The following is an 11,332-nucleotide window of genomic DNA, read 5'->3' as shown; positions in this document are numbered from 1 at the left end:
ATATTTAATTAACTTGATTAAATTATGATTATGTAAAAGTAAATTATTTCTCTGTATATTACGGGTTAAATCCTAATATTAACTATCAAAATACACTTATACAATTTTAAACACTAAATAAATTAAACAAAAATTAACAAAAAAATGCAACTTATAATTTTCATATTTTAGTTTAAATGTATCTTCCCGCGGTGTACCGCGGGTTAAAATCTAGTTTGTTTTGTAAGGAGAGAAACTGTGAACAAATTGGTTTAACACGTGGATAAATTTTGGCACAATGCAAATGAAAACGGTTGATCATCAAATGGGCACATAGATTTTGATTTTGGCATTTAGACTTTTCTTGCAATGAAAATTATCAAAAATCAAATAGATTTGCTTCTTTTTTTTTAGTACAGTAAAAATCTATACAATTTATTGGTTAAAAATCGGTAAAATTGTTATAAAAAAAAAACATAAACTTTCCAAATGTCATCTAAATCCTAAAGTTTGGTTTGATTTTTAGAAAAATAGCAAAGTTTGGTTCCCTTGGCCATTTTAGCCATGACACGAAGTGACTGTATAAAAAAAATAACGAAAAGTTAACTTTCCGTTAATACGCTAAAACAACGTCGTTAGACCATCATTATAGGGAGAACACTCTTGGTGTTCTAAACCCAAAAAAATTAGAAAAATAATGAATAGTGGCCTAGAACACTTTTTTAAGTTCTTGATGTAGAACTGATCTTGGCTCAGTTCTAATTCTAAGCTGACGTGGCAAGCTGTGAATGGATACAATTTTTTGCAAACAATTTTTTACAAATTAAAAGAGTGTTTAAGAATATTATATTATAAGTTTTTATAATTGTAATATGTTTAAGAATATTATATTAATTTATAAGTATACAATTGCTTTTATATAAGTATGCAATTTAAATGTTAATTTATAAATTTTTATAATTGTAATATGTTTAAGAATATTATATTAATTTATAAGTATACAATTGCTTTTATATAAGTATGCAATTTAAATATTAATTTATAAATTTTTATAATTGTAATATGTTTAAGAATATTATATTAATTTATAAGTATACAATTGCTTTTATATAAGTATGCAATTTAAATGTTAATTTATAAGTTTTTATAATTGTAATATGTTTAAGAATATTATATTAATTTATAAGTATACAATTGCTTTTATATAAGTAAGCAATTTAAATGTTAATTTATAAGTTTTTATAATTGTAATATGTTTAAGAATATTATATTAATTTATAAGTATACAATTGCTTTTATATAAGTAAGCAATTTAAATGTTAATTTATAAGTTTTTATAATTGTAATATGTTTAAGAATATTATATTAATTTATAAGTATACAATTGCTTTTATATAAGTATGCAATTTAAATATTAATTTATAAATTTTTATAATTGTAATATGTTTAAGAATATTATATTAATTTATAAGTATACATTGCTTTTATATAAGTATGCAATTTAAATATTAATTTATAAGTTTTTATAATTATAATATGTTTAAGAATATTATATTATTAAATCTTATGATCTTAAACATGTTCTCTCGATAACTAACTTCTTAACAAAAGATCTAAACTAATGATCTTACATTATTTTCATAATATTTTTACTCTAAGAACACCCAAAACTGTTCCCCTATAATGATGCCCTTATATAGCATCTAAAAACTACAAAAAAAAAAAATTACAACATTTGGGAATCGAACACTTAGACCTAATGACGTAACCTAAAACCCATTGCCAATTATATTGTTTTTATATTATGAAACTGAGAAACACACATACAATTGTATACTGTTTAATTAAAGATTATTGGGAAAATATCAAAAAAATCTCTAACTTTCAAATTTGGGACGTTTAAATCACCAACTTCCAAAATGTCATTTAAATGCTAAATTTTTTGTTGACTTTAAATTAAATAGAGAATTTTTGTTGACTTTATCATTTTGAGCATGACGTTAAGTCAACTGAGGGAAAATAACAGAATATTAAGTCAACAGTTACAATTTCTGTTAGTTTAGAATGACGTCGTTTTGATTTTTAAAAATATAATACGGGCCAGGGAATCAAACCCTTGACCCTCTAAGTTATAACAGAGTACACAATCATTTACACTAAATGAATTTATTGTTCATATGTCAACATACATTTTTATATTGCTTATAAAAAATGCACAATTCTCACCGAGAAGCATGGTTGTTGTTGAATCGCTACATCCACGACAATGCTGGGTTTCAAAATTTACCGGCGACCGCACAAATATTTATGGGATATATCATATATAGTGAAGGAGAGAAGTCGTCGGGTTGACCCGCTTGAATCATTTCGGATCTCTGGTATATTCTTTTGTTTTTTTTTTTTTGGTAAAAGGTTAAAATTTCATACCAAATTTTCTGTACAAATAAAAGAAAAAGCTAGAAAGGGAAACTAATACTATGAAAGTAAAGAGCTAGAAGTGAATTTGGGGAGTCAGTCGATCCTGGCAGCGAGATAAGGCGGTTCCTTACTGTACGATCCACCATGGCTCGAAGTGTTGTTGTAGGGGTGGAGACATTTGTGAAGACTCTGGCATTGCGTTCTTGCCACAAAAGGTAATAAGTGATTTGCAGGACAAGCTTGAGGAGGATAGACACCTGGCCTTGAGGAGGTTGTCGAGTTTGAGAGATCCAAGAGGAGACTGCTGTTAAATCTGAAGTAGGGGAGGCCCAAATCCGAGAAGCAAAAGCCTCCCAAATCTCCTTAGAATACGCACAACTGAAGAATAGATGTTCATGGCTTTCATCCCTAGACGAACAGAGGACACAGCCCGGAGATATATTCATCCCCCATGCTAGAAGTCTGTCTTTGGTAGGTAACCTGCGCTGAAAAGCCAGCCACATGATAAAAGAATACCTTGGAACCGCTGCTTTAAATCAAACTGTCTTACACCAAGGTGCTTGAGCAGAAGGAGATCGTAATTGCTCCCAAGTTGCCTTGGAAGAGAAAGTGGGGGTGTATGTATTTGCCGACCTTTTCCAGAGATAAACATCGTCCCCATTGTCATCCTTTGGATGAGAGATGGTAGTAAGAGTAGCCATAAAGTCTCGTTGGGAAACTGATCTGGCAGCAGGTAGCCACCAATCTCCATTTCGCACTGCATCAACCACTTTTGCACTCAACTGTTCTCTGAACTGTCATGGTCCATTCCTCCCAATGAACTCGATTAATGGGCCATGATCACACCAATGATCATGCCAGAAGGAAGCCGTACGCCCATTACCAATGTCACATCGCATGAAATCCTTAAGAAAGTGATTTTGTTTTAGTATGTCTCTTACCGCTCTAGGGAGCCTTTGAGAGTCCTCCATTTGCCAGAAGCTTTTCCGGTGGAAAACATTTCCTTTCAACCAAGCAACCCACAGTGAACCCGCCTTTGCAAAAAAGTTCCACAGCAATTTCAACTGAAACACGACCTGGAAGTCCTGCAATCGCCTGATGCCTAACCCTCCTTCCAACTTTGGTTTACAAACATCAGACCACGTCACTCGAGCACCCCGTGCAGACTCAGTCTTATTTTTCCATAGAAAACCAGCACAAAGCGAATCCACCTTCTCGTAGAACTTTTTAGGTAAGGTGAAGACGGAGCTCCCATCCCGTATATTACAGAAGAAATGAGTATGATCTTACCTGAGAAGGATAAGCTTTTAACAGTCCACGCATGCAGCTTCGACGTTATCCTTTCCAAAAAAGGCTGCAGAGTTGCATAGGAGATCCTCGCGGGGTTGAGTGGAAGTCCCAAATAACAAGTGGGGAACGAACCAACCTTAATACCTGACAATGCACTTAAGACATCAACTTGAAGCATAGTGTAACCCCCAAAAAAGATTTCTGACTTAGCAGGATTCATATCGAGACCACTTAGCGCCTTGAAGTGACTCATAACGACAGCAATACCAGTCAGAGAGTGTCGAGCACCATCCGTGAATACCAAAAGGTCATCAGCAAATAGTAGATGTGTTACCAGGGGAGAGGAGCATTGTGGGTGCAGCCTGAATGTACCAGAGGCAGCTGCAGCTTCGAGTAATCTGGATAAGACTTCCATGACCATTATGAAGAGGTAAGGGGAGATGGAGTCCCCTTGACGTAAGCCCTTTGCCGCTGAGAAGAAGCCTGCCAATTCTCCATTAATGGCTATAGAGAACCTTGGTGAGGAGATGCATTCTCGAATGCAAGAGCAGAACAGCGGAGGAAAATCATGTGCTTCAAGTACCTTTAGGACAAAATCCCAGCAAACTGTGTCAAAGGCTTTCCTGATGTCAACCTTCACCATACAACTCTTTGGACAATTTGTATTTTGGTAGTCTCTCACTAGCTCCGATGCGAGGAGTACATTTTCTCCTAGAATTCGACCTTTCAAGAACGCCGCTTGGTTTGGACTGATGCATTCAAGGAGAATAGGCTTCATTCTGTTGGCAATGACTTTAGATATGACCTTATAGATCAAATTGCAGCAGCTAATAGGTCTGAAATCACTCAGCCTGCTAGCCTCATGTATTTTAGGGATAAGAGCAATTATGGTGCAGTTGAGGTCTTTGATAAACCTTCCATTGCGAAAGAATTCTTGGACTGCAGAGATTACCGTGGCTCCTACAATGTCCCATGAGGCTCTAAAAAACTCCACTGGAAAACCATCGGGTCATGGGCTCTTGGTGAATGGCATTGCAAACACCACTGCCTTGATTTCTTCGGGAGAGAAAAACTTCTGTAGGTCATGAGCCTGAACATCCGAACATCTAAACAGTATTATCCCTCTAAGCTCAACCATTGAGACTGGCGAGACTGGTAGCTCAGTGTTCCCCAGAATACTCTTGAAATAATGTGCTGCATAAGCTTTGATGTCGGAAATATCTGAGATCCTTGTTCCATCCTGATCACACAAGAAGTGTATATGGTTTCACGCTGCTCGTTGTGAAACAGATTTATGAAAGAATGCGGTGTTCCTGTCCCCCAGATGTAACCATAGAATTCTGGACTTTTGGCGGTAGAACTTCTCCTCAGTAGAGATCAGCGTTTGCTAAAGTTCTCTAGCTTCATGCTCCTCCCTAGCAGCTTGAACATCCGGGTTTAATAGCAACAATATTTGGAGGTCAGCTACCTTAGCCGTTTGATTCTTGACTCTCAGACTGATATCACTGTAATGGCGTTTGTTCAGGAGCCTAAGAACCATCTTTAACTTGCGTACAGACCTAACAAGCTTGTACTGACAGGTACCCTGTATTTGATGAGGATCCCAAGCTTGAGAGACTGAGTCCTTATACTGCAGGTGCTCAATGACATGCTGAAAGAACTTGAAAGGCTTACGAACAGACCTCCCCATAGCGGGCAGATGGAATAAACATGCAACATGATCTGATTGCAACGGCTCCAGGAACTCCGCATAGGAATCCGGATAAGTATTTGTCCACACCTGATTGATGAAAGCATGGTCAATCTTCTTCGAGGCCGGATTTTCTTCCTGATTGTTCCACCAAGTGAAAGGTAATCCTTTGGCATGAGCCTCAAAGAGCTCAGATTCCTGAATTGCAAGATTAAAGTCCTCAATTCCTGATGAGTCCACGTCCTGAGTAAGATGGTGAGAGTGTTGAGATGTCCAAAGGATTTGATTGAAGTCCCCCACCACTGCCCATGGAAATCGATTGACAGGAGTATTGGCATTAAGCCAAGATAGCTCATCCCATAGAGGTAGACGCGCTTCTAGCAGATTAAATCCATATGCAAAGGAGCTTGTAATATTTAGACTAAGCGGCTGAATATAGAAGCCGCAAGTGATAAGTTGTGAAGAGACATGATACACAACCATAGATACCGAGGGGTCCCAACAGACAACGATTCTAGCTGTATTGTGGTGGTCAAAATTACCAAAAAAAATCCACCCCTGAGGGATTGCTCTAGCAACCCTTCCCACATTAGCCGATATGATATGCGTTTCCATAAATGCTCCAAAAAGTGGCTTATAGAGTGAAATCCATTCCTTCGTAAAGTCCTGACATCTGGTACTATTCAGACCTCTTATATTCAACACAAAAACATCGATATTTATTAATGTGATGTTGTTGTGACCTTGCGGCCACTCTTGTTGTGGTTAACCAGGATAAAAGGTGCTTCAATTTTTGCTTCTGTCGAATGATCAGGTGACGGATCAACATACCTGGCAGAGATATTCTTCTCCATAGTCATTATCCCCTCATCTCCAGGGTCTGACCTGATCCACTCTATCCGCTACAAAAATGTCCGGAGTCGATACCTTGTCTCTCAAAACAGGGGCTGACGCAAGAACTGAGCCTGGTTCCTGCTCTGGGTCTACAACTTTAACAGCTCCTTGAACCGCTTCCTTACTCTGTAAAGCCCCATTCGTAGAGGAATGACCACTCTCTTTAACCTTCCACATAAGATGAGATGGCTTAGTATTCGAAGAAAGCTTGGGCAGACGTTCAAGTAATCTTCCTTGCCGTGAGCGACGATTTAGTGTAGGTCTGCTCTGCGACCTGTTTCTTCTCCGCATTAGCGAGGCGGTGGTCGCTATCAACTTTGGGCATCAAGCTGTGTCATGACCATAAGTTTGGCACTTAGTGCATCGAGGTGGGAGCCATGAATAAGAAACATCCACTTCCACCTCCCGACCATCCGAGAATCCCGAGATTACCTTCGATGGCAGATCTTTAGTGAGGTCAACTCTAACAAGCACCTTAGCCACTTCAAAATTCTCCTTATGTTCTGTTTCAGGCACTAGAGCTATAGGTTTTCCAACTGCCGTGGCTAACCTACTGAGACTTTGCCTGTTAAATAACAGATACGGGACTCCACGGAACTCAACAGCAATGGTCACTGACGTAGTAGGGGAGATTCATGAGAAAATTTGGGAGACCAATGAGATACAAACATAGGGTGCCCCACGATATTCCAGACATTACGGCCAAGCAAGATTGCTCTGGTCCGAGAATTTGTAACTCGAAGAAGGAAAGCCTCGTTCCCTAGCTTGTGAATCGTTTTGGATATTTGTGAATCGGCACAAAAACTTATTTATAAATGAACTGGGATATCTTCCGGTGAAGATTTTTTAAAATCGTGATAGGTTTAATAAATTGTTTATCGAAAACTTTGAAAGGTAGAATGAAAGCATGGTTCAATATGAAAATCATTGATCTTGTGTACGATTTTTTTCTTAGCTAAGATTAGGTTGGATTAATGGTATCGTTTTAGAACAATCTTTCTTCTCTCTATTTTTTTTTTAACTATTTTTTTTATTTGGGATTTTGTTTTGTAAGATATTTAAGTGTGTGTTGAAACACTGCCAATAAAGTCTTTCGGCGTAGACGGATGTGTATAATTGTTATATATCAGAGGGTCATGGGTTCGATTCTGTAACTCGTATAATATTAAACGACATCATTTCTAAACTAAGTCAGTTGACTTAACATCGTGCTCAAAATGGTAAAGTCAACAAAATTTCTCTATTTAATTTAAAGTCAATAAAAACTTCGGCATTTAAATGATATTTTGGAAGTTGATGATTTATGCGTCCCGAATTTGACAGTTGGAGATTTTTTTGATATTTTTCCCAAAAATTATTTCTCTCATCTTCTCAAGATGAAGAGTCCACTGTGTGAGTAGTGAAACTATGGTAGATTACACAATTTGATGCAAACAAGTAGTCTCCATTGGAATCAGAATCGTAGTTCTATTATTTTTACTTTTTTTTTTGTCAATTCGTCTTCTTCCCCAATCTGGGATACTTGGATTGAACCTGTTGAATCCATGGATCTTGATTGACGCCGGCGATAGTTTTGCGTGAAATGAGCTGAATCTGATAGCTTCACAGAACTTAGATCAAGCTACCACACGAAAGCGATCCGTTCCGGACCAAGACTCAATTGTCGTAGGAAGTTCCAAAGTTGCAGAGAAGCAGCTAACTGGACCGGACCAGTGAACCGAAGAAAAGGCTTAGTGGTTTTAGTTTAGAGATTTTCGATTAACAATATAAGTATGTGTACTACCATAATTGAAGTTAACTTAAAATGTAGACTTATATATTATATTTAAAAAATAAAGTGGCCTTTACGAGTTTACATACCCGTTTTAAAAATCCTTGCCTAGCGTTAGCGTTGATTAGGTTATGTAAAATTACTAGACCCATATTCTCTACCTCGATTAATGAATAGTCATTGTCTAGCATTGATTATTTAATTATGTCTATCTAATTTTATTATAATCTGTTTAATTTGATTACTTTCCACTTAATTTTATATATACTAATTTTTTTGGAACCAAAATATATCAAATATATATATATATATATATATTGTTATTTATATATTTAAATTAAAAGTTTATGATGTTTTACAATAATTAATATACAAACTTTTAATAAAAATCATAAATTTTTTTTTTAGAATTACGTTTTTATGTGTTTACCATAATTTTAAAAGATAGTACTATACCTTTATATTTTATTCATATTTTTTTTTTAACATAAACAGAGTACTATATTTTTATTTTATTATTAATTTAATAAAATAACCCTAAAACTAGTTTTTAATAAATTTTCTATTTAATCTCTGATTTTTTGCTAGGTGCTAGCCCATTCTAACCGCCCGACCAGCCTCTAGCAATTTTTTAAAACATGTGTTTACACTAACCGGCCCTTGCACCCTTTTTTTTTTTTTTTAATTACTCACAAAGTTGGATTGGACCTCGGTTTACAACGAGATAAAGAGACAAAAGCAAATCGGAAAACTGATAATTCTCTATTCAAACTCACTTAACTTTAGTTCGTATAATCTACTTCTTAATCTGACGCAAGTGGCCATTACGTTTTCCATTTGCTTTACTCCTAGTTTAGCTTCCCAAGAGTATAATTTGAACCCAAAATTAATGTTTTCCTATTTAATGACACAACTCTTTGTAGATATAGGATATTAAACTATTTGTAAGTAACAACTACTTTACAACTTCCACTAATCTTCCACTAAACAACTTCAACAACCTCACTAGACTACAGTAGTATTCTTCTCGAGTTATTCGATTTCTTTAGTCTAGATGGAAAACCAAAATTACATCAGTCAACAGAGACAAAGTAGTCCATTGCTTGTAGTTTATCTAATAAACATGCCTTGACAAGTTTTTAGATACAAATAAATAACAATAATGCAAAAGACATTATAGGAAAATAATAGTAATTATTGATATTTGAAAGTAATATGTGCAGCATGATGTGATACTCATAAACGAAAGGGATTGTTTAAAACTTAAAAGATAAGAATACAGCACAAACACACATCATTGTAATCACATTATTAGAGTCTCAGATTTATTTCATTTCATAGATCACGATTTTAGTTTTTTCGAAGCACAATGAGGAACTGCATTCCGGCTTTGGCTTTGGCTAATTGAGGAAGCATTTCTTGTGTCTTCTCTCTCACAAGCTCATACGTTTTCTCCATAGCATCTTGCCCAAATAGTGCAGCTACAGATCCTCCAAGTGAGGCCTTAAACGCGAGCGTCAAATAATCAGTGTCTAACGGATACTCTCCCTTCCCATGAGTAATCTTCTCGAATGCCTCAATCGTGAAAGACCCGTTATCCTCGATGATTTGCTTCAAATCATCCGCTTGTACAGCATAGATAGGCAATTTGAAAGCGTCAAGCTTTTGTTGATCTATTATACCCTTTTAAATTTAAGGAAAAATATATATAATATGTTAGTATTCGATTAGTACTAATATTATGATTAGAAGAGTTAATAAATCTTTTATGAGTTTCGAATTTTTACCTGTTTAGCAAGTTCATTAAGAGAAGATCCAATGTAATCAATCATCATTCCTTCAACGGATTCAAATAATTGAATTCCATTTAGACGACATGATCCAAGAAGCAATAGCAATCCACCGGACACAAACTCTTGAGCTCTAGCGTTGAGGAAACCGCCCACGTCGTTCTTGTATTGTTCGAAATACAATTTTTCAACCACTTCTGAAGATCCAGAGCAGTGTATCTCCTCGTTCCACGCAGGGGAGTCACGGTCTTTGATCCCATTGGGAATCTTGGATATGAAATGGAGTGAGTAAGAAGAAACCCCCAAATGGACACTATCTCTTGGAAGGACACGACCAAAGAAAGAACCAGGAACTCCAGTTGCGAAATATTTTCTAGCTGGAGGAAGTGTCTTAAAGAGAGTGTTGAAATCATTGTTGGAAGAATCATTGAAGAAAACTTGGAACTCTTTGTCCTTGAGACTACTTTCACCCTTGTACTTGAGTTCCACAGCATCAATTATGATTTGTACCGCGTTGAATGTGTTCGGTCCAGACGAACAACCGAAGTCTGCTATGTTAATGAGATTTGAACTAGTGTCGATGTCGAGTTTCGTGGAGATTACTTCATTGATATTCTCCTTTGCTGCTATAACTAACGCTCCCTATCAACCAATAAATGTTTTGCAATTAATATCTAAAACTAAGAATTTGTTATCAGATTTTTTTTTTCAGTAACATGATTTTTTTTTTCAGTAACAATAAAAACCAAATCATATATATATGAATAGTAAACCTGGTATTTCGAGTGTTCTCGGTAACTATCGGGACCTTCACCGCCGAGCATGGAGTATGTAGTCGACATCTTTGATCTCTCTTTGATCTCTTGGCTTGTGATGATTTACTTTTTAGTGTTAAGCTGTGATGATGGGTGTGTTAAGGACTTTGTGCCTACTTATATTGCATAGTGGCCTAATTAATAAATATATTGGCCTCGTTTTATTAAACATTATTGCTGAATAAAGTAATTAATTAACTTATCATATTTTAAACATTGTCAGGGAATCAAAATGTACCAATAATAAACAGATCTGGTCATCTGGAGACAGCTGGCCCAATAATGTGGACTTTTCAACTCTTACATACCAAGAACGTGCCGATGAATAATATATTACGTATTATAGACTTATAGTTAGTTGATAAGATTAAAAACTTCAGAATTATTAAAAAATGTTTTTACAAAAAGATATGATTTGATATGATTCCCTGAGACTGTGTTTAAGATATGAATGATTCCTTGTGACAATCATGTTAAAGATACAACTAGACAGCCACAACGTACACTCCAAAACAATTGTAAAATGTTTTCATGCAACCAATTTAGTTTTCCATTTTTGTAGGAATTTTGTTGATTTATCATTATCAACCCTAGTCCCTAAACGTGATCTAAATCTAATATCACTTCTCGCTTTTAAAAAGATTGTTTAATTGTTTCCTAGCCGACAGTAGAGAAAAGAAAACAA

At 35.7% G+C, this 11,332-nt stretch overlaps 1 protein-coding gene across 1 annotated transcript; it reads right to left on the bottom strand.

Moving 5' to 3' along the window:
* Positions 9,228-10,758, bottom strand: LOC104790740 (probable S-adenosylmethionine-dependent methyltransferase At5g38100). Its single transcript, XM_010516514.2, has 3 exons — positions 10,606-10,758; positions 9,830-10,474; positions 9,228-9,725 (listed from the first exon to the last, which is right to left on the bottom strand). Exons 1-3 carry the CDS (start codon positions 10,672-10,674, stop codon positions 9,393-9,395), a joined length of 1,047 nt encoding a protein of 348 aa, XP_010514816.1. The 5' UTR covers positions 10,675-10,758; the 3' UTR covers positions 9,228-9,392.

Source organism: Camelina sativa, chromosome 6, assembly GCF_000633955.1.
Source record: "Camelina sativa cultivar DH55 chromosome 6, Cs, whole genome shotgun sequence".
Classification (NCBI taxonomy): Eukaryota; Viridiplantae; Streptophyta; class Magnoliopsida; order Brassicales; family Brassicaceae; genus Camelina; species Camelina sativa.
The sequence above is the reverse complement of the archived record's forward strand: the minus strand, read 5'-3'. Positions and strand labels throughout refer to the sequence as shown.